The sequence below is a fragment of the Littorina saxatilis genome, linkage group LG7, assembly GCF_037325665.1.
Source record: "Littorina saxatilis isolate snail1 linkage group LG7, US_GU_Lsax_2.0, whole genome shotgun sequence".
NCBI classification, from domain to species: domain Eukaryota; kingdom Metazoa; phylum Mollusca; class Gastropoda; order Littorinimorpha; family Littorinidae; genus Littorina; species Littorina saxatilis.
Window position 1 is genome coordinate 14,337,587 of NC_090251.1, and position 24,846 is coordinate 14,362,432.

General features: G+C 40.9%; 1 protein-coding gene across 2 annotated transcripts; it reads right to left on the reverse strand.

The window, feature by feature from the left end:
* Nucleotides 1–2,118: 2,118 nt before the first annotated feature.
* Nucleotides 2,119–23,997, reverse strand: LOC138970764 (dnaJ homolog subfamily C member 5-like). Of its 2 annotated transcripts, none has more exons than XM_070343271.1 (6): nt 23,838–23,997; nt 9,007–9,088; nt 7,203–7,259; nt 6,040–6,192; nt 4,614–4,745; nt 2,119–3,637 (listed from the first exon to the last, which is right to left on the reverse strand). In XM_070343271.1, the coding sequence occupies exons 1-6, from the start codon at nt 23,864–23,866 to the stop codon at nt 3,425–3,427; spliced, it is 666 nt and encodes a 221-aa protein (XP_070199372.1). In that variant the 5' UTR covers nt 23,867–23,997; the 3' UTR covers nt 2,119–3,424. The 2 variants fall into 2 exon arrangements, with proteins under 2 accessions (XP_070199372.1, XP_070199374.1); XM_070343273.1 differs by having other exon boundaries at nt 2,119–3,622; nt 23,838–23,994.
* Between the last annotated feature and the right edge of the window lie 849 nt (nt 23,998–24,846).

Below are 24,846 nucleotides of genomic sequence, written 5' to 3' on the forward strand. Positions count from 1 at the left end.
TTAAAAACAAGTACACACTCATGCACAATAATTTAATCACGGAACACCAGTCACTCAAATGTAATACAGCTGGCAGTGCCACTGTTGGTATCATTTCACCAATGTATTGCACAAAAGTTGATTTGTAGAAGAAGAAAATGGGTATCATAGCACACATTAGATTAACTCAAAGAGACTTAAGAGGGACTGTCAAAAACAAGATCTGGCTCAATTTCAATCTTTTTTAAATGCTGTAGTTCAGTACTGGTTCTTTGCTTCCTGATAAGTTTAATATTAAATTTACTGGGAAATCACAGCTGTTTTTTAACAGGGCAGAACGCCACTTTGCAAAAGCTTTAACCGGTTCGATGTGCAATGACATTCATCAAAACTCTCCAACTCGCTGACATAGCCAAAATGACTCATCTCCATTTTCAAAGCTATCCTTCTCCAACTCTTTTCTCCAGCATATTTACACATGCAGTCCATGCATAATTTTACTTAACACCACACTTCTTAGTCATAAATCCAACAAGAGATCTGTAGAACATAAACATTGCTGTCACCCACATGATACTTATTTACACACAACACAGAAAGATAAGTACTTCATCTGCACACAAAGACGGCTAACACAATATCTCGCTCTTTCTTTCTTTTTTTTGGTGTTTAATGTCGTTTTCAACCGTTCAAGGTTATATCGCGACGGGGAGATGGGATAGAGCCACTTGTTAATTGTTTCTTGTTCACAAAAGCACTAATCAAAAAATTGCTCCAGGGGCTTGCAACGTAGTACAATATACATGTATGACCTTACTGGGAGAATGCAAGTCTCCAGCACAAAGGACTTAACATTTCTTACATACTGCTTGACTAAAATCTTTACAACCATTGACTATATTCTATACAAGAAACACTTAACAAGGGTAAAAGGAGAAGCAGAATCCGTTAGTCGCCTCTTACGACATGCTGGGGAGCATCGGGTAAATTCTTCCCCCTAACCCGCGGGGGGTAATATCTCGCTCACTTGCACGTTCAGTCACATAGATCCGTATGACGCTGTGTTCACACTTTAACCTATCATCATGAGAGAACGCTCATTATTGTTGTAGCGTTTTTAACTATCACAGGGGATAAAAAAATGAGCACACTATGTTCACAACAACTCAACATGGAGAGACAACACAAATACACATCACAATTTTTAACACTCTTACAAGTTTCATCAACTTTGGAGAACCAGAAATCGCATGCACAGAATTCTCTAACAAAAATAAGGATGCAGAAATAGGGAACAACGCTCAGATGTACATCCCACTATACATTAAGTAAAAGAGAGTGTCGAGACCTTTGAAAGGGTTACTCCCAGCAAAACAAACTGTCTCACACTGCTGGAAGATCTACAGGTATCTTTGGTGTTTGAAATCATGTCACCATACACTAGGAATACCTTAAAATCAGTGCTTGAAAGTTCAAATATTCCAAATTTTAAACACTGTTCGGGTAATCACACGGCGAACTCTCACTGTACTATGTCTCCGTTTTCTCTTTGACCAATTTTCTCGCGTCTGACAGCATTTGCTGGATTACATATCCGAGTTCCTAAATTCCCACTGGTAATGATACATGCTAAATGTATGGGTCATCAACAGCACTGACAAAATATGACGATGAATCATGACTGATGTAGATCAGTTTGTCTATGGAAGCTGTTCCGCTATTTACAGATTTAATTGAATACCATCGTTACTGAGCATTTTTAAGTTTATCATTGCAGGTCTAAATTACAGCACACCAAATGTCCGTTGAACTTTTTAACTTTGATTTCCTGTCCTAAAACCTCCAAATGGTGTCCTGGACTATATACCTTTAAAGTAATGTAGCTTTTAGGTTATTAATCATGGTGAAGAAGGTGTTGAATATTCAATAAGAGCATCCACTTACGTGAAAAGATATCATTTTAAGCATGAAAGAGACAGAAATAATCCTTGGATTTTCCACTCTAAATGAATTGAAACTTTATCATGAGAAGTATATGAAAAGAAAAAGGAGTAAAAACAATGTGACCGAAACAAAAATATCATCTATAAACCAAAAAAACAACAAAGAGTTCTTTAATCGGACTAAGGATTAAAGGAATGGTCAATGCCCAGCTTTTTGTATGGATGCTTTGGCATAATGTTTGCAAGCGCTTGATTTAGAACTAAAATGGCTACACACTACAAGTTCTACTGCAGACTGTTTTAGCTCCAAAATGGTTTGACCAGTAGTATGTGGTCAGGTGCCATTCAGTATTTTGTCTTGGTCAGCATAGCTGTGAGCACTAACGTCCTTCCAATAAACTCTGTCAAGTTTAGTCCAACATTCCCTAGCAGCCATCTCTCGATACTCCCACCAGTCCATTACCGACCACCCCCAAAGGTTCCCCGAACACAGTTCTTTCCTGTATTATTCACCTGTTCATAATGACCACCTGTTCATAATGACCACCTGTTTAAAAGGACCACTCTCAGTTGGTCCCTAGGGTGGTCTTCTTCTTCTTCTGCGTTCGTGGGCTGAAACTCTCACGTACACGCGTGGTTTTTTTTTTGCACGAGTGGAATTTTACGTGTATGACCGTTTTTTACCCCGCCATTAAGGCAGCCATACGCCGTTTTTGGAGGAAGCATGCTGGGTATTTTCGTGTTGCTATAACCCACCGAACTCTGACATGGATTACAGTATCTTTTTCGAGCGCACTTGGTCTTGTGCTTGTGTGTACACACGGGGGTGTTCAGACACCGAGGAGAGTCTGCACACAAAGTTGACTCTGAGAAATAAATCTCTCGCCGAACGTGGGGACGAACTCACGCTGACAGCGGCCAACTGGATACAAATCCAGCGCGCTACCGACTGAGCTACATCCCCGCCCCCTAGGGTGGTCATTGTAGACAGTTTCAACTGCACTTGTGCAAAGACTTACAAATGAAAAGACCAGACATGCTAGTCTTCATACTACTGAATATAAACAGATAAAGACCTCATAAACATATCCATGCCAAAATGTGTGTCACACACATCGTTACTCTTTCAAAGCAAGCAGGTAATAGTGACATCTGAAAAGCATGATTCCTATCCAGGCAAAGCGAGTCAATTTCACAAGATGAATTCAAACAGCCAAAGCTTACCCAGAACCTGCGAATACACCCACCATGATGCAAGATCATATACCTTTCATCAAATTGGTCTCCACATATTTACCACAAAGCTACCTGCATAGAAAACTACTACAAGCCTCTCGTCAAAATCTCAGACTAACTACCACACAAACTCCCCCAAAACAGTACAACAATGTACGTACATATTACTTCAAAAATTCAGGTGTAACAAATACTCGTACTTCTAAAGGAGGACAATAAGTTGCTCAGTTCCATTCACCACTAAAATCACTCTCAATCTGACATCACTAGCTGTCGTCTGGCTTTTCATGGTCCGCTCCGTACTTGGGCTTGTGGTCGGTGTTCAAGGTCGTGCTTTCGTCCGCTTTGCTGTCGGCTGGCGGTTCAGGAGCGGGCATAGGAATGGGAGCCGCTGATGCTTTGCCGGTTGCTCCTTGGGGCTGACAAGTGACGGGCGAACCGTCTGGGGTTGCTGTGTCGTCCTCCTGAAGCAAACGTGTCTAGTGGATAAGGATAAGGAGTCATATATAGTCTAGAGGATAATGTATAATGAAAAGGTGTCATATATAGTCTAGAGGATAATGCATAATGAAAAGGTGTCATATATAGTCTAGAGGATAATGCATAATGAAAAGGTGTCATATATAGTCTAGAGGATAATGCATAATGAAAAGGTGTCATACATACATGTAGTCTAGAGGATAATGTATAATGAAAAGGTGTCATATATAGTCCAGATGTTAATGTATAATGAAAAGGTGTCATATATAGTCTAGAGGTTAATGAAAAGGTGTCATATATAGTCTAGAGGATTAGGTGTCAGATATAGTCTAGAGGATATGGATAAGGTGTCATACATAGTCTAGTGAATAAGGATAAGGTGTCATATATAGTCTTATTAGGTTACCCTCAGGGAAAGTTGGTCTGCTTTCTATTTAAGATTTTTAAACAATTTTTATCATGTTTCTAAGCCCTGAGACTTTTGCTGTGAGTTTGGGGTCTTTATCATGCGCATGCGTGCACACAGGGATGTTCGGGGGAGTCTGCACAAAGTTTACTCATGGAAATAAATCCCTCAATTTACCAGATGTCGAGCCCCTTTAATGAGAGGACACCTCCCTTGAAAGGACACCTTCTGTTGTCCCCTTTTCTATCATTTCTTCTAAAATATACCTGTAATGACAGGTTGCCTGCAATGTCAGATACTTTTGGTTGGTCACAGGGTATCCTTTCATCGCTGGTACAGTGGACCCCCCCAATTTAAGACTCCCTCCTTTTTAAGACCTTTATTTCTCAGACTTTCTGTTTATTACCCCTGTAAAATTCAAATGACTTATAGTATACTTTTGAATTCAAATGACGTATTATATGTGTTAAGACTACCTCCGTTTTAAGACCCAATTTTCTCAAATTTTTGGAGGTCTTTATGGGGGTTTCCGCTTTAGAACTCTACAACAAAACAATCCCAACACTTACCTGTAGATGTGTGTAATCGCCCTCGTCTTCAGGAGCCTGTGGCTTGCATTTCCCGCAGCAGAAGTTACAGCACAAGCAGCAACAGCAGCAGCAGTAGCACCCTGTGATGATGCCGCAGAATATGGCTAGAGCCTGCAAAACACAGAGTGAGAATGGTCAGTTTTAACAGTTTTAGTTCTCTTTGAAATGAAGCAATGTAGATATTTGCACAGCCTCACACTCACAGAAGGTGATAAAGGTTCTGTAACATTAGCCAGCGGTGTCAAGCAGTGATGGCGGTAGTCTTTGTTCAAACCGGTACACAAACTTTTATGATGCAAACTGTCCAGAAGGCTGGTCATTGGAACCAGTAAGAGTCCAACTCAGAGTACTGGTTTTGTTGTTTTACCAGCGAAAAAAAACCCGGTAGTTCTAAAAATCAATCGGTAGGTCATACTGGCAGCCAAGTTTTCCCCGGTATTTCCTCATTTCAACCGGTAAAATACCGGTAATTACCGGTTAAAGCCAATACTGGTCAAGTGGGGGAAGGGAGAGATGACTCAAAAAGAGCAAATGCTCATCGATACGACTCACCTTCATCATACACAATGTCAAACAGAAGCAAATTAACTGCTCCTTTGGGGTCTTTATCATGCGCATGCGTGCACACGGGGATGTTCGGGAGAGTCTGCACAAAGTTTACTCATGGAAATAAATCCCTCAATTTACCAGATGTGTGGCCCCTTTAATGAGAGGACACCTCCCTTGAAAGGACACCTTATGTTGTCCCTTTTTCTATTATTTCTTCTAAAATATACCTGTAATGACAGGTTGCCTGCAATGTAAGATATACTTTTGGCTGGTCACAGGGTATCCTTTCATCGCTGGTACAGTGGAACCCCCCCCCCCCCCCCCCCCATGAACGTTCAAGACAATTATAATTTCTGACTATTCGAATTTTACACACTTCCGGGGTTTGATGACTTACATACCTGACCAAATGCTGCCCTACATGCCAACTGGCATAACGGGCACTCTCAGGTCACTATTCGACCCTGCCATAACCTTGAAATTTGACAAAGGGTCAACCAGACTATCTAGTGCCCGTTATGCCGGTTGGCAAGTAGGGCAGCATTTGGTCAGGTATGTAAGTCATCAAACCCCAGAAGTGTGTAAAATTCCAAAGCTCTGTCCTTTAATAACATCTGAGAAAACTTCAATGTTGAGTAATGTTTCATCTACACCCCTCAGTATTTAAACTCACCTGATAACTCAGGTGAGTAAAAGGAAAAAAATTGTGTCAGTTAAAGAAGACCTAGGTCTAAGAACAACACTTGGATAAAGTTTTCAAACATACAGCGATGATTATGACTGAGTCGTCACACCAGAAATCAGGAATAAAGTGTAAAATTAGCACCACTCTAAAACCTGGGGAAACAACCCTGACCTTGCACCAGCCACTGGTAAGTACGAGATATGTGTTGACGTTCTCCTCTCCAAACTGCTCTGCTGCGTAGATACCCAGTGAACCGTAGCGATCGTAGATGGTTCGCTTGGTCAGATCACTCAAGATGGTGTTGGCACGGTTGATTTCCTTGAACTGAAATATTAGACAAATGACATCAACTCAATACATGTACTGCTATTACCTGTACTTCTTTTCCTCCATGAATACGACAGTTAAAGAGAAAAAAGATATCTGACTGATTTTGTTATTGTTGAGAATTTAAAAACATGATTTCAAAGAGAAGAAACAATGTATCAAGCTGATAAAACATGATTTCAAGATGATTTCAAAGAAAAGAAACAATGTATCAAGCAGATAAAACGTTGCTTTCCATATCTTCAAACTCGTTTACATTCAATGTTAAATAAAAAGTACATCAAATAAAACAAACAAATAAAAACAACATCAGTGAATTAAGGCCAACTTTTCCAAGTGCAATTGAGCAAAGTTCTACTGATCTGAATCCAGTTGATACGTGGTGACTGCCACCCGATAACTCTTGTTAAAATGTGGAATAAATTGTTTACCTTTCAAATGATCTCCCCAAACATATTGTGGATTTATGATACATGTGTGTGTGTGCATTTGTATTTGTGTGTGTGTTTCTTTCTGTGTGTCACTGTGTGTTTATGTGTTTGGTTTTGTGTGTGTGTGTGTGTGTGTGTGCGTGTGTGCGCGTGCGTGTGTTTTTCCACTCTTTTTATTTTTTCCCCCTTTCTCCCTCCTCCCCTCCCACCCCCCCTCCCTTTATGAGTGTTTTACTTTTAGTCTGTATGCCTGTGCCCTTGACATCATCAAACCACTTCTCTCCCCTTTCATTCATTTCCGTTCCTAGAGTTCCTTCCCCTTTTTGCGTGTTTCCCCTCCATTTTCTTTCAAACCCTGTTCGTTCCGTGTTGCGTCTGCTTTTTGTTGTCTTTTGTGTTCTTTTCCTGATGAAGCTTCCAGAAGCGAAAATTCGTAATCGTCTTGTGTCGTCTTTGTATCGGTGAGTACAGTAATCCTTTGTTTTTTTAACTTTGTTCATCTTAGCACAGTCACTTCGTTGTTTAGATTTAGAAGTAACTTCAATCGAAAACAAGACACTCAGAAGATTTAATCACCTTTTCGGAAGCATCTGGATTGCCTGGGTTTTTGTCTGGATGGAAGCGAAGAGCAAGCTGGAAAGAGAGGATGAAATGCTCAAAACACAACCAATAATTTTGTCAATACATGCACATTTTCTTGAAATAAAACAATATACTTGAAAAGGTACCTTGTGTCTTCTTCTTCGTTCATGGGCTTAGACTCCCACGTTCACTCATGTTTTTAGCACGAGTGGATTTTTACGTGTGGTGTATGACCGTTTTTACCCCGCCATTCAGGTAGCATACGCCGATTTCGGGGGAGGCATGCTGGGTATTTTCTTGATTCTATAACCCACCGAACTCTGACATGGACTACAGGATCTTTTCCGTGCGCACTTGGTCTTGTGCTTGCGTGTACACACGACGGGGGTTAAGTCACTAGCAGGTCTGCACATACGTTGACCTGGGAGATCGGAATAATCTCCACTCTTAACTCACCAGGCGGCAGCGACAGGGATTCAAACTCAGTACGAACTCCCAATTAGGAGGCCGACGTCTTACCACCACGCCACTGCGCCCGTACCTTGTGGAAATATTAGTCTCTATCTTTAACTGTACTAAATCACAACCACCATCGAATGCTGAAGAAGAAGGAGAAGAAGTTTACCAAATGATAAAAGCTGTACAAAAGGAGAGCTCAAAACAAAAACGTGAGTGCCATTCGATGCTATTTAGGTGGACAATTAATGTAAGTATACACAGGATACACTCTTCAGTACTTCTTGTTGGGCGGTTCATTTTACTTCTCCCATGCAAAATGTATAATCATAATTGTTCCTTTCTCACTGTCACAATAAATTTCCCGAGATCTTAAAACAATAGAGTCTCCATAATTAAAACATTCACAGATCGTGTTCCAGCCAGATTAGCTATTACAATGAGCTACATCACCACCACCCCCTCCCCATGGCACCCCGAATCCCAACCCAACTCTTTCAGAAATAATTACTCACAATCTGAACCTTTCCAAAACATAACACTTAAATGCAAGTCCAAAAACAAAGAGACTGCCAAATCAGTCAACGTCCACTCATCAGGAAGCCGAGCATTTCGTCGGCTTCCTGACGAGTGGGCGTAAACTGATTCTATCAAGATAAGTTTTGTGTGAACATTTGTTTGTCTGTTCACTTAAAAGACCGTTGGGTAGAAATATCTTTGAATGTATTGTTTTGTCAATAACAAACGTTCCAACAACCTACCTTTCTTGGTTTTTTTTAAACTTAAATGCAAGGTAAAAGACAAGACAGAAAATGATGCTGTTCTCCGAGTATATAATAAGCCCAAACCCTCCTGATCGCAACTGTCTCCGCGTATTAATTAACACCTCATGTCCCCAATAGTCACTAGAACTGGGAAAAAAACAACTTAATTGACATAGCAATCCTGATCGCACTACATTAATTATACAGTTTATTGACCAAGGGACAAGTTCATCCTTCGTTAGCTGAACAGTTTATCTCATTCTGTTGATCTTCAAATGTAAGTGACCTGAGTATAAATTGCCTGTACATGTATTTAACTGTTTTATGTCAAGTGACCGTACGCTTTGTGTTGATAGCAATCCTGATCGCACTACATTAATTATACAGTATATATATCAAGGGACAAGTTCATCTTTCGTGCTGAAGTGCTGAACAGTTTATCTCATCCTTTTGATCTTCAAATGTAAGTCGCTTGGGTATAAATTGACTGTAGGTGTATTAAACTGTGTTTTATGTCGCGTGACTGTGCTTTGTGTTGATGCACTGTGTGGGAGTGTCATTATGTTTAACCTACTTACCCGTCTGTATGCCTTCTTTACTTCCTCTGGAGTTGCCCCTTTCTCAAGGCCGAGCAGTTCATACAGAGACGTCCCTGTCCGCCTGACAAAAAGAAACACATGTGGTATAAATATATACATGAACCCTCTACTCTTACAAAAAAAAGAGAGTTATCGCCAGTGAATGATCACACTTTGGCTAAATCATCAAAAGGGGGGGTTTGTGTGTAATGTTTGCCTTTGCATGTATGCCTGTCTCTGTGTATGTGTATATGAGAGACTGCATGCTTGTGTGAATGTGTGTGTATGTGACTGTGATTGTGAGTGTCACAACATGTATGTATGTACAAGATGAATACCCGGCTTCGTCGGGAAGAAGTAGAGCCGAATACCCGGCTTTGCCGGGTGAGTGGCGCACCGTACGCGATTGAAGTCACACGAAGAAAGGGAGATAAACGCGCAAAACACTGGAGAAGATAAGGAAGAGTTACTGGGAATGGATGTACAGAAAAACCATAAAAACCAAAATCGGTTCAGCGCTGCGCGCTGAGAGCACGTGTTGAAAATTTTCATCAACCAGATTGTGTCCGGGGTCTACCTGAATATGCCCACCAAATTTGAAGCAGATCCATCAAGTACTTTGGCCGTGCATGGCGAACACACAGACAGACAGACAGACAGACAGACACAAGCCGTATATAGATATATATAGACTAGAATAAATACCCGCTTCACCGGGTACCCGGCTTCACCGGGAAGAAGTAGAGCCGAATGATACCCGGCTTCGCCGGAAAGAAGTAGAGCCGAATACCCGACAGAGTAGCGGTTCGCCGGCTTAGAGCACGTGTTGAAAATTTTCATCCACCAGTTTGTGCCCGGGGTCCACCTGAATATGCCCACCAAATTTGATGCAGAATATTTACGATATTGGGACTGGGTGGCCAAGTGGTAACGCACTTGCGCTCGGAATCGAGAGGTTGCGTGTTCGACCCTGGGTTAGGCCGCTATTTTCTCCCCCCTTTCCTAACCTAGGTGGTGGGTTCAAGTGCTTGTCTTTCGGATGAGACGAAAAACCGAGGTCCCTTCGTGTACACTACATTGGGGTGTGCACGTTAAAGATCCCACGATTGACAAAAGGGTCTTTCCTGGCAAAATTATATAGGCATAGATAAAAATGTCCACCAAAATACCCGTGTGACTTGGAATAATAGGCCGTGAAAAGTAGGATATGCGCCGAAATGGCTGCGATCTGCTGGCCGATGTGAATGCGTGATGTATTGTGTAAATAAATTCCATCTCACACGGCATAAATAAATCCCTGCGCCTTGAATAAAAATTGAAAAGAAAAAAAATCCCTGCGCTTAGAACTGTACCCACGGAATACGCGCGATATAAGCCTCATATTGATTGATTGATTGATTGATTGATATCACAAACAGAACTCTACAATCCACAGGTGTTGCCTTGCGAGCTATAAATAGCTCACAACTTCTAAGGCGAACAGCTCTGCAGAGTCTGCTGTGAAGGGCGACGGTAGTCTCCTTGTCACACCTGCCCCCGTTTGAATGAACTTTGTCCCCAAAGTTGCGAACCATGGACCCGCCAAGCTTAGGTCCCTCCCAGATTCGTGGAATGGGAACAGCACGTAAATGATTCAGTGGCCATAATGCCATTTCTGAACATATCATGAGTCCCATCCCTGTCGACGACGCCGAATGTAACCGAGTGCCGAAACACCACAATCATCTTTGGAGGCGAAGTCCACTCAAACAGGATTGAGGAATTTAGAGCTTATCTCGAAGCCCTTTAGAAACTGTTATGGCTTCTCAAAGGAAGGCCAGAACATACAGACACACCAAAGCCGCCAGACCACATCACAAACAGAACTCTACAATCCACAGGTGTTGCCCACACACACACACACACACACAGAAGCCGTAAATATATATCTATATTTATAAATATATAGAGATAGATGACAGTGTATTTTTCGCGTGGCTATAAATTGATTCGACCTTTGCACTTTTACAGTGAGGACAACTTACGGGTGCAAGGAAAGCGTTCTGGACAGTGCAGTGACCTTCTAAAAATAGTAACGGGAATATCTGAAGCTGCTTGTCATACCGTAGCGCGCCACACGAAGGAAGGGAGATAAACGCAAAACACTGGAGAAGATAAGGAAGAGTTACTGGGAATGGATGAACAGAAAAACCAAAATCAGTTCAGCGCTGCGCGCTGAGAGCATGTGTTGAAAATTCTCATCGACCAGGTTGTGTCCGGGGTCTACCTGAATATGCCCACCAAATTTGAAGCAGATCCATCGAGAACTTTGGCCGTGCATCGCGAACACACAGACAGACAGACAGACACAAGCCGTATGTGTGTGTACGTGTGTGTGTGTGTGTGTGTGAGAGAGAGAGAGAGAGAGAGAGAGAGAGACAGACAGACAGACAGAGAGACAGACAGACAGACAGACAGACAGACAGAGAGAGAGAGAGAGACAGACAGACAGACAGAGAGAGAGAGAGCTCTGTCAGAAAAGTGTAAAAATTGATGACGCAAAAACAAACCAACACTTAAACCTGACGAATGAGTAATGTATACGTGTTGTCAGGTTACATGCAACCTGCTGACTTGCTAAGATTTATGTAAAGGATCTATTTTATGGACAATACTAAACAATCAATAACCAACCAGCTGTGATACAAGATATATGTTTAACATTGTGCAAGCATGAATATGTAGGATGGGCAAGTAGATTGGTCCAAGTCGAAGTGAGGGTCTTTGATGATTAGGCCAACAAAAAAATATAGTCTGTTTACGGTAACATAGGCAAAAAAAATAGGGTCGGTAGGTCGGGATTTTTTTTTCTCCCCCAAAAACATATTTTTAAGTTATTTTGCCAAAAAACAAAGACTTTTTTTCTTTTTGGCTCAGGTAAGTGTAGCCTATGCGATCATAACTTTGTCTGTCTGTGCGTTTGTGCGTGTGTGTGTGTTTGTGTGTGTGTGCGTGTGTGTGTATGTCTGTGGTAACATTTGAAGACGTCACATTACATTGACGTCACATTATGACGTAAGAGGGTTAGACGTCACACGAAGGAAGTACTGAAAGTCTCGGTCATTATTATTTTGAGCGCGCCGAGACTAGTTAGCAGTCGTGTCCTGTAAGTAGGCTACATGCAGACAAACAGATCTAGATCTAGTGTCTCGCTTTCTTGCACAGTTTCACCTATGCTCTTTCTGTGTGTGTGTGTGTGTGTGTGTGTGTGTGTGTGTGTGTGTGTGTGTGTGTGTGTGTGTATGTGTGACGGAGTGATTGAGTTTGTGTTACTGTTTGTCGATTTCTTACGTGAGCCTTGAAGGCTTCGCCTCTTGTTTTTTTGTTTTCCCAAATGCAAAAAAAAAGTCTAGGGTCACGCGAAAAAATAGGGTCGGTCGGGATACCGTAAACAGACTATATTTTTTTTTTGCCTTACAAAACCTGCAGTAATAAAGCATGTGACAACCTTTCCTACTCCCGCTTCAGCAGCTAAACCTAAGCATCATTTTGTGGATGTGTCAAAAATATATGTATATATATATAATCGCAGAATATCTTTTTCCATCATGTTTCTGACACTAATAGCTGCTGTGAAGGTCCAAAACACCTGGGACATTTGACTGGATGGATAAGTGTTCAGGGGTCGAGCCGACTTCGAGTGATTTGCATAGATGGAGCACAACAAGATCAGTATTTTGTGCAACGAAAAATGGATAAAATACTCAATTAGCACCCGAAAACTGCAATATTTACACAAAATTCAGCAATAAGCGTAGGCCTAGTACTGAATGTTGATGCTATTCAGACGGGCGCAGTGGCGTGGTTGTAAGACGTCGGCCTCCTAATCTGGAGGTCGTGAGTTCGAATCCCGGTCGCTGCCGCCTGGTGGGTTAAGAGTGGAGATTTTTCCGATCTCCCAGGTCAACTTATGTGCAGACCTGCTAGTGACTTAACCCCCTTCGTGTGTACACGCAAGCACAAGACCAAGTGCGCACGGAAAAGATCCTGTAATCCATGTCAGAGTTCGGTGGGTTATGGAAACACGAAAATACTCAGCATGCCTACTCAACGAAAGCGGAGTGAAGCTGACTATGCTCTCAGAGCATAGTGTGGGGAACCCAAATGGGCAAACGAGCTCACACGTAACCAGAAAATTCTGGAACGCTGAAGAAGAAGAAGAAGAAGAACATGCTATTCAAGAATCATGACTCAATTATGACATGTGTTTTAAGCATAATATAATGGAAAAAAGTGTATGCAATGACTAGCGGCGCATATGAACCAGGAATTTTTGGTGCGAGTTACCCTATTACAAAAAACAAAACCTTCTACCTTCCCAGACCACTATGTATTCTAACAATATTTTCATGCATACTAAATGTTCTGTCAATATTCCCTAATATTCTAACAAAATGTTGATGTATGTACCCATTGTTGTTCTATAAACATGCCTCGTAATCAAAATGCAATTCTGCATTGCACATTATTGTAGGTCCATAGAACGCCAAAACAGATGATGCCACAATTCCAGTCATATTGATTAGGTATTTCATACATAATCTTTTTTTTCTCTATGCATGAAGTGAATTCCTGTGACTGTGTGTGTGTGTGTGTGTGTGTGAAGTTGGGGTGGGGCAGGTCGAGACAGATAAAGCGGACAATCAGCTGACAACATTACCCTTTTCTTTCTTAAAATATGTCAAGAAACTTATACTCAGTCTCAGTTAAAGTGAAACACCAAGAGAATAAAAACAACAATGGTATTTTCCCTTCTAGTAATCAGTACTAGTATATTATTAAAATAATGTAATAATAAAAATAAGAAGTACACCACTTATCTTAAATTTCTTGAACAATTTTATGTGTATACATGAGACATGAAACAGGACTCATTATATTCTTGGTTCAGCTGCATGCAAAAAAAAGTTGGTTCTCACGCACATATAATCATAAGTGATGAAGTTATCCATGACAATGAATTTTTCTAATTTTCTTCTCCTCTTCTTTGTTCATGGGCAGAAACTCCCACGTTCACACATGTTCTTGCACGAGTGGATTTTTACGTGTACGACCATTTTTTAGCCCGCCGTTCTGGCAGCATACGCCGATTTCGGGGGAAGCATGCTGGGTATTTTTGTCTTTCTATAACCCACCGAACTCTGACATGAACTACAGGATCTTTTCCGTGCGCACTTTGTCTTGTACTTGCGTGTACATACGAAGGGGGATAAGGCACCAGCAGGACCTGGGAGATCGAAAAATTCTCCACCCTTAACCCACCAGGCAGCTGCGGCCCGAATTTGAACTCAAGACCTTCTGATTAGGAGGCCGATGTCTTATCCACTACGCCACTGCGCCCAATTTTTCTAATTGAAACATTCATTATTGTACAGCATCTGTTAGGAACAGCAGGTGAATGAAAGAACAGCTGCAGTAGTTGTAACAATGTAACCCTACACTATACACAAGACAATCATCTCAACTGCTCATTTATTGATCTGACTTCACTATACACACAGGGCGGGGATGTAGCTCAGTCGGTAGCGCGCTGGATTTGTATCCAGTTGGCCGCTGTCAGCGTGAGTTCGTCCCCACGTTCGGCGAGAGATTTATTTCTCAGAGTCAACTTTGTGTGCAGACTCTCCTCAGTGTCCGAACACCCCCGCGTGCACACGCAAGCACAAGACCAAGTGCTCACGAAAAAGATCCTGTAATCCATGTCAGAGTTCGGTGGGTTATAGAAACACGAAAATACCCAGCATGCTTCCTCCGAAAGCGGCGTATGGCTGCCTAAATGGCAGGGTAAAAACGGTCATACACGTAAAAGCCGTGGGAATTTCAGCCCATGAACGAACAAACAAACAAACTATACACACAGAGGGCAATCAATTGGCAAATGAACCATTCAGTACTTGCTTTGGGGTGGGGGTGGGCTTTGTCAGTGTCACTATATTTCTGAATGTTGCAGTATTGGTAACTGCAATTATTTGACAAAATAACAATACTGTCAACAGCAAAACCATGAAAAAGAAGTTACAGAAAATCTGAAAAGGTGGATATCCACTGTACTTTTTTTACATTTAGTCAAGTTTTGGTTTAACTTAATTTTGGACAGTTGGTTACTGACATCATGAAAGAAGGGTTAAAATTATAACAACAAAACAGAAAACTTCTAAAGCATAAGTATCTGAAATAACCATATATTATAATAGATACATACACAATAACATACTTATTCCTGCAGGTGCTTCCGCTGAGCAAAAGATTTTTTTTTTTTTTTTTTTTTTTTCCCCCCTTACACCTGTTCCTTGTCCCGGTGTGCTCTCACGCCGCCCCGTCCCTGCACTCGCTGCTCCATCCACATCTGAATTTCGTTCCGCTGCCAGACTTGTCGATTTTACAGACGCTCCAGGGAGGGATGTCGGGTCGTTGCGGTAGGCTACCCTCGGAAGATGACACTGCACTTCTGCTGAGTCACTTCGACGGTGTTCAGTAGTGGGTCTGTCCCGAGCTAACGGACGCAGCCCACTACCTACTATGCCCCCTACTAACGACATTGACTGCTAAGTCGCGGAGCCAGACTGAGTGAGGGTCCCCTCCAGAGAGCAGACCGCCACCACGTCCCTCCGTCGACCCCCCAGAACGTCACACGTTGAAGACTGACAGCAGAAGTACTATTCAGGGAAGGATGGAACAGGAACACTGAGACCAAGGTCACCATGAGAGCTCCGGGCATGAAGGGCCACAAGAGCAAGGACAATTTATAATTTTGGATGATTAATGAGATGAGGATGATTATAATGATGATGCTATGGATTTCCAATTTGGTTTGAGACTACGTGACAGGGCAGCACTCTACGCTTACTGTCATAATATATCCTGGTGTCAACCAGGCCCGAGAACTGCCGCACCTGCGGTGTTGGTCAGGTAAACAGAACCTGAGCACCCTCAAAGTCGCATTCGTTAAGTGAATGACACTCGGCTGTGTGATTCCAGCCTTCCCATAGGAACCATAGCACTTCCACTCTGGGTAGGAGCCGACCGTAGCCCGAAAAACCCACATGACCCTGATGGGATTCGAACCCACGACCTCCCGGCCCACAGCCCGATGCGCTAACCACTGCGCTACGGGGGCCGGTGCTGAGCAAAAGATTGATCATTGACCCTGACCCCGAGGCTCAGTAAAAAGATAGGGCTTGCATTTTCACATTTTTTCTAAAACCCCCCGCGGGTTAGGGGGAAGAATTTACCCGATGCTCCCCAGCATGTCGTAAGAGGCGACTAACGGATTCTGTTTCTCCTTTTACCCTTGTTAAGTGTTTCTTGTATAGAATATAGTCAATTTTTGTAAAGATTTTAGTCAAGCAGTATGTAAGAAATGTTAAGTCCTTTGTACTGGAAACTTGCATTCTCCCAGTAAGGTCATATATTGTACTACGTTGCAAGCCCCTGGAGCAAATTTTTGATTAGTGCTTTTGTGAACAAGAAACAATTGACAAGTGGCTCTATCCCATCTCCCCCTTTCCCCGTCGCGATATAACCTTCGTGGTTGAAAACGACGTTAAACACCAAATAAAGAAAGAAAGAAAGATTTTTTCTAAAACCTTTTTCTCTCCCCTTTTAATAGGGCTCACTATGTCAAATGTTTTTCACATTTTCTCTCAAACCTTATTCTCTCCCCTTTTAATAGGGCTCACTATGTCAAATGTTTTTCACATTTTTTCTAAAACCTTATTCTCTCCCCTTTTAATAGGGCTCACTATGTCAAATGTTTTTCACATTTTCTCTCAAACCTTATTCTCTCCCCTTTTAATAGGGCTCACTATGTCAAATGTTTTCACATTTTCTCTCAAACCGTTTTCTCTCCCTTTTTAATAGGGCTCACTATGTCAAATGTTTTTCACATTTTTTCTAAAACCTTATTCTCTCCCCTTTTAATAGGGCTCACTATGTCAAATGTTTTTCACATTTTTTCAAAAAACCTTATTCTCTCCCCTTTTAATAGGGCTCACTATGTCAAATGTTTTTCACATTTTTTCAAAAAACCTTATTCTCTCCCCTTTTAATAGGGCTCACTATGTCAAATGTTTTTCATATTTTCTCTCAAACCTTATTCTCTCCTCTTTCATTGGGGATCCCTGTGTCAAATGATTCTCTCCTTTTCTCAAAACAAATTCATCTCTCCCCCCTCTCCCTCTCCCAAGTTTCCCAGCAAGCCTCGATCCACATGGTCTTGAACTTTTAGACTGGACACTTCATGCAGCCACACTGAGTAAGCCTCTTACTCATAGTCTTTCCCTTGAGCAATTGACCTGTACCACATATATTGATTTAAACCCCCCTTTTAGTAGACAAAATGGTATCATCGTGGGTATATTATATCATCCTTGTGACTGTTGTGTTCAAATGCAATTGCAAAAAGACTGATGGGCTTGTTAAATATCCAGAGTTTCCGGCAAAAGTCTACGGACTTGGAAACACAGATATACCCAGCATGCACACCCTCGAAGACACATCATGAAGACGACTTCATGCTGCCCACGTGGCAGAATAAAGAACAGTAGTTAAGGGGTTCCACTGTATGCACTAGCTGTTATTGATTTTTGCCCTCCCTCCCTCCCCCCTTCCTTACATCCTGCTGTCTCCATCTCTGAGCCAGCTCTTCATATTCTCTTTCCTCCTATCTTCCAAAAGGTGGTGAGGCAAAGCCTATTAGGACAATCCTGCAAATGTAACCTGCTTTGTCAGTGTTTGCCTGTGACAGTGTGACTGTGAGTGTAATTTACCGCTACTGCCTGCGGTGACTCCCTATGGATTTGTACTTACTCAGGGTTGCTGTCAGTGTAAAAGCTGTCAGTTAGCGGTGTGTGTGGTGTGTGCATGTGAATGTGTGTGTATAATAGTGTCTGTGTACGTGTACGCGACATCTAAATCTTACGAAATCCAAAATTCTTTTACAAAAGTTAAAGGAGATAAAAATTCAGCGTGGAGGACTGGGTGGCCGAGTGGTAACGCACTTGCGCTCAGAAGCGAGAGGTTGCGAGTTGAACCCTGGGTCAGGGCGTTAGCAATTTTCTCCCCCCTTTCCTAACCTCGGTGGTGGGTTCAAGTGCTTGTCTTTCGGATGAGACGAAAAACCGAGGTCCCTTCGTGTACACTACATTGGGGTGTGAACGTTAAAGATCCCACGATTGGCAAAAGGGTCTTTCCTGGCAAAATTGTATTAGCATAGATAAAAAATGTCCACCAAAATACCCGTGTGACTTGGAATAATAGGCCGTGAAAAGTAGGAATAGGATATGCGCCGAAATGGCTGCGATCTGCTGGCCGATGTGAATGCGTGATGTATTGTGTAAAAAAATTCCATCTCACACGGCATAAATAAATCCCTGCGCCTTGAATATGTGCGCGATATAAATTGCATAAAATTAAAATAAAAAAATAAATCCCTGCGCTTAGAACTGTACCCACGGAATACGCACGATATAAGCCTCATATTGATTGATTGAAAATTAAAACAAGTCGCGTAAGGCAAAAATACAACATTTAGTCAAGCTCAGTCGAACTCACAGAATGAAACTGAACGCACTGCATTTTTTCCGCAAGACCGTATACTCGTAGCATCATCTGTCCACCGCTTGTTCTGAGCGTGTTTTTAATCCAAACATATCATATCTATGTGTTTTTGGAATCAGGAACCGACAGGGAATAAGATGAAATTGTTTTTAAATCGATTTCGGAAATTTAATTTTAATCATAATTTTTATATTTTTAATTTTCAAAGCTTGTTTTTAATCCGAATATAACATATTTATATGTTTATGGAATCAGCAAATAATGACAAATAAGATGAAATTGTTTTTGGATCGTTTTATAAAAAAATAATTTTAATTACAATTTTCAGATTTTTAATGACCAAAATTATCAATTAATTTTTAAGCCTCTAAGCTGAAATGCAATACCAAAGTCCGGCCTTCGTCGAAGATTGCTTGGCCAAAATTTCAATCAATTTTATTAAAAAATGAGAGTGTGACAGTGCCGCCTCAACTTTTACAAAAAGCCGGATATGACGTCATCAAAGACATTTATCGAAAAAAATGAAGAAAACGTCTGGGAACATCATGCCCAGGAACTCTCATGTAAAATGTCATAAAGATCGGTCCAGTAGTTTACTCTGAATCGCTCTACACACACACACACACACACAGACACACATACACCACGACCCTCGTTTCGATTCCCCCCTCTATGTTAAAACATTTAGTCAAAACTTGACTAAACGTAAAGACTTCATCTTGATCAAACGCAAACTGTCCTAAAAAGAACAAACCTAAAATACAACAACAGAATCCTTCAATAAAAGTTCTATGGAGTAATCTGTCATCAACATAAACTGCACCAAACACTGTGCCACTCGACAAAAAGAAGACAATTGCCTAAAGTAGTTTCATTCACGCATCCTGGACCTGCACTTCAAGCAACTTTTATTACCAGTACCACAAGTTACCGTACTCATTACCACAAGATAGGTTACTATACATTATTTCATGTTACAAAGATTGTTACAACTCCCCCCGCGGGTTAGGGGGAAGAATTTACCCGATGCTCCCCAGCCTAAGAGGCGACTAACGGATTCTGTTTCTCTTTTTACCCTTGTTAAGTGTTTCTTGTATAGAATATAATCAATTTTTGTAAAGAATTTAGTCAAGCAGTATGTAAGAAATGTTAAGTCCTTTGTACTGGAAACTTGCATTCTCCCAGTAAGGTAATACATTGTACTACGTTGCAAGCCCCTGGAGCAAATTTTTGATTAGTGCTTTTGTGAACAAGAAACAATTGACAAGTGGCTCTATCCCATCTCCCCCTTTCCCCGTCGCGATATAACCTTCGTGGTTGAAAACGACGTTAAACACCAAATAAAGTAAAGAAAGTAAAGATTGTTACAACATTTTTGCGGAGGTCTGTCAAAGTCATAAATAACTCCTTAAAAAGTAGCATTTCATTTGATTTGATTAAATTGTCTTGGTAAGCTGAGTAAAATTCTAAAAATTAAATGATCAAATTCGATTCATATTGTCACAGCCAATCACTCTTTTCACCCTCTGTGTGTGTGTGTGCGCGTACACCACTGCGTGTCTGTATGCATGCGAGTGAGCATGATTGGGCACAGCAGACACAGGTCTTTAAGTTTAACCAAACATTATTTTCTATCCATTTTTTTCTGTAGTGCTTCTCTTAAACACTTTGCTGGATCATACAACAAGCAGTGCGGTACCTGACTGCAAATATAGAAGCAGTCACCGAGTCAGTGCAAAGCACTTCGCTCAAAGCAGACTGTCACTTAATCAAATTGGCACAGTATCGATTTACCTGTATAAGTTATAACTCGTCTATAGATATCCATTTCCTTACACTTTTTTCTTCTTTTTTAACGCTTTGTACTATAATTTTTAAAGAATTACTCATATATATATTTTTGTAACACCTCACTTGGACCGGTGTTAAAGCAATACACCTCCCCTGGACCGGTGTTTGAGCAATATTGCGAGTCAGTTGGCAGCTGCTACCAATGTCAGGTTGATTTTGTGGCCACCCTGACCCGGCCCGAATACCTACTCTGGTTCAAGTCACAAGAGCAATATGTTATGCATGTATATATCTGCATACGTATTGAGTCTATTGACTTCCCTAGGCTCATGCAGGTGTTTCTGCTTGTTTTATAATTGATAGATTTTATTCCTCTGAATATAACAGCCCTACTGTTCAAAGGTACAGCTGCTTTTTTTCTATGAAACCAGAAATATTGAATAAGAAAAAACACTGAAGTATAAGCTTTAATTTATTTCTAACCACAGATTTATCAATAAAAAAAAGGCTGATGACAAAAGAAACACAATCCAAAATATATGACAGAGACCCATAGACAACAAACCAGTGGAACCCCCTTTAATATCAAGACTTCCAAAAAATCTGAGAAATCAGGTCTTAAAAAGGAGGGAGTCTTAAAACGGGGGTAGATTTACAGAGGTTATGAACAGAAAATCTGAAAAACTAAGGTCTTAAAAAGATGCAGTCTTAAATTGGGGGGTCTTAAAAGGGGGGTTCCACTGTAACAGAGCTAAGTTGATCTGGCACAGTGCCTAAAGCTTTTGAGGCTACTGAGCAAGCACTAACCAAAAGTAATATATTTTTTATACAAAGTAAATATCAACAGTAAAGTGGAATCCCAGTTTTCCAGCTTGTCGGTTTATATTGATAATTATGTATATGACGCTGTGCCAAAACGTGCTTTGACGGTCACCCCCTGAGTTTGATTACATTTTTTTTTATCTGTTCGCATCTTTCATGGCAAACCAATGTTTTTTAATGACAAACATAACCCATAGAGATAATAATCATAACCGTGCTAGATATGGTCATTTCTGTTTGAAAATAAAAAAAGAAAGAAACGAGATGCGTGGGTTGAAACGAGTGAGTGTGAATGGGACACTTCAAGGGAACTCAGGATTTTGCTTGTTTGCTTGTTTACCATCAACTTACCTATAACTTACTGTGTGTGTTTGTAGATGAAGTATAAGTCTTCAAATCTGTCCCACAATAAATAAAAATTTTAAACTATTTCTTAAAAAAAAAAGGATTGAAAAGGAACGGTTTCGGACGTTACACATAATGTCAAATGTGCCTGTGAACGAAAAGTTCGTCTGCTACTCCACTGTGAGCCGTCGTCAACATTCACGTTAATGGCGACTACAAATTGCACTCTTTGAACGTAATTTACCACACAAAAAGCATTAGACCGTATGCTAGACAGTCTTTCAGCTCTGAAAAGGTCAGTACTTTTTTTTTTGTCAAACGGTAACGTACGAAAATATCCAGATTCGAAAAAAGGTATTCTACATTTTCGCGGTAGAAAGATTATTTCGGGAAGCCATCTTTACCCAGAATGCACTCTGTGTTTGATTTCCCAAGATGGCGGCAAAGAAGAGAGAAGGTGAGTGTTTATAATTTTTTGTCAGGCACATCGTACTGGTAACGTCCGCAATAATGTAACGACTGAATTGCAAGTTTTTAGTGTTTTTAAAGCTTTTTAATGCACACTACAACGGCAAAAACGGACTGAAGCGGCAACACCATGTGTTTGCGTCCACACGTGTCTATGTACCGGGCATGAGTGACCTCGGCTTTCAGTCGTTACGTGGACACAGCACAAACTGTGTCCATTCAGTTCTACATCTACCAAGTGTAACATCTGACATGCTCAACAGCCTGCAGACTATATTTACAAACTGTTTGTCACTTTGTTTCTGGTTTTAGATGTGGTACACAATGTATTAAATAAGATTATTTTTGTTCTGACAAGATTTCTGTGTTTGTTGCATTTTTAATGAAATGTGTGTGTACTGCTTGCTGTCGGACGTTACACAGGACACAGTGAGCAGATGAATTTATGGGACAATAAAATTGAATTTTGGTTTGGATTTGATGTGAATGTCAATTTCAGCATCTAAGTCAATGATAAAGATTAGATTCAGAAATATCTGGCAAGTAATTATCATTCTGTGGCTAGTTGTACTGTGTCCAGTGTAACATCCAACATCAGTCAGGTGCCCGTCTTTATTGATCAATATCTAAAAAACGCTGCTTTCATTTATCTTTTTAAAACTTGAAACACATTCAGGAAACATCAGTCTTTAATGCTGCAACATCCAACAACAAATATAAACAGTTTTATTTTTGCCTCAAGTGTCCCATTGTAAGGAGGCAGGTTCTGGCACAGCATCATATATACATGCAACTTTATTTCCATTTTAAGACTCCTTCCTGTTTACAACCCGATTTTCTAAGACTTTAGGAGGTCTTTAAAACGGGTTCTAGTGCTGCCCATTGTGAAAAAGTGCATGGGTGCTAGCTCCTTCAGATATTTAGCCGGCTGATACCGGAAACTCATGTACATGTATCTATCCAGGTTTCCCAATTGCTTCGTTTCCGGCCGATTTATGTGGAGCACGTAAAAATATTGGAGGTCTAGAAGTGTCGTCTGCGCAATGATCGCGGCGGCTTTCTTGACCGCCAAGGACGACCACGCACGTTGTGAGACGTCATTCGTTAGACCTCAATAGTTGGTTAATCACTTCTTAAAAGCCTGCTAAGTTACTAAGATCATGTTGGTTCAAAGCTATTTTTTTCATTTCTTCCCCTTGATTTTGAAAAGAAAAAAATCTCTTCCAGACCTCTACAATGTAAACTGTAATATTCTTATTCTCTAGTTCCATCCTCTATCTTGTCTCCAAAACCTAAAGGAAAAAAACCCAACACAAACTGGAAAAGAAAGAAGTGGGATGGGCAATGATCGAAGAAGAAACAAAATAGGGGGGGGGGGGGGGGGACCTCCTTTTTTCCATTATATCATTACACTACAGTAACGAAGACGAGTCAACACAAACCAATGTCTTAAGGGATATTTGATGAGACCATCTCCTCCACTGGCTGTCTTTTCCAGCATCGCCAACTATTGATCTAAGAATAACTGCTTGCTTTGCATTTGCAGCGATCCTTTTGTATCCTACTGCGCATCTAGATGTTTACGTCTCCACTACACACAAAAACATTTTCAAACAATGAAATTATTAACTCTGCTACTGTGTGCGTAAATTCATAACGAAACCGTGTCAGCTTCGGTTCGTAGCACTAGCAGCAGTAGCACTAAGCACAGCCAATCTTCACACGATTCCCGTCGTCAAAAATGTCACCAATGTGGAAGTCAAGATCTCAAAGATTTCAGAAATAAACAATACGTAACAGTTACTTACGAGTAGGTTCGTTGTCTAACAGTCGACATGGTCGAGCGTTTGTGTGTGTACTCCAAAAATATGCCACAAAAGGAATAATTGACAGTCAACCGATGCACACATTCAGCGTCATAATTACTGTTGCGCCATGTTGCCGGAGAAGGGAGGTTATGCTGAAATTCTTATGCTGAATAAGCGTGGTCTGGTTGCCTCCCCTGTTAATTTTCTACAAATAAAATTATCATGTATTCATTTATTTTTAGATCAGTGGCAAGGCTTTAATGTAATTAGCGACATAACAGATTGGGAGCTCTCAGTGATAACCCAGCAAACATTATGCACTCGGTACGCATGCAGTAAAATCTGCGTTTCGCGCGCGGTTACCGCACGCGGTACGCAAATGATTTGCGGGACGCGTGCGGTTTTCGCTCGGAAATCGAGCATGACCCGCGCCTCTACCGCATGCATATCGAGGATTTTTGTGCGCTTTATTTGCAGGTTTGTTATGCTTTCTTTATTGAATTTTGATCTTTCCAAGCACTCTCACACCAGCACTTTCACAACAGCATTTACACAAACATTCAGTCAGTAAAGGTTACCTACACTGACTAGCGATATCGTTTTCAAGACCAAGGGTGGAATCTACCTGCTCAGAGAAAAAAGTACTGTAAAGTTTTAAGAAATTAAAAGTGAAATTCTCTACAGTGTACGTTCAAGGAGTGCAAAGGCAAGAAACACGCTTTAACTTGAGTCAGTCTACCCCTGAGAAAAAAAGTAAAAGTGACATGAAATGTTTGTAAGATAATTTTTATGTAAATGCAAGGAATGCTATGGTGAGAATTAAAAACGAAAAGTAGGGTTTTATTTGTAAGATAATGTAAGAAACTTGACAATGGCCGGTTATCAGAGCACAAGAATCACTGCTAAATGAATCAGTATTGTTGAAAATAAGCAAAAATAAAATTTTCAAGCTTGAATCTTCGATTCCACCAGGGACCTATATTTAGATATAGGTCTATGATTCCACTCG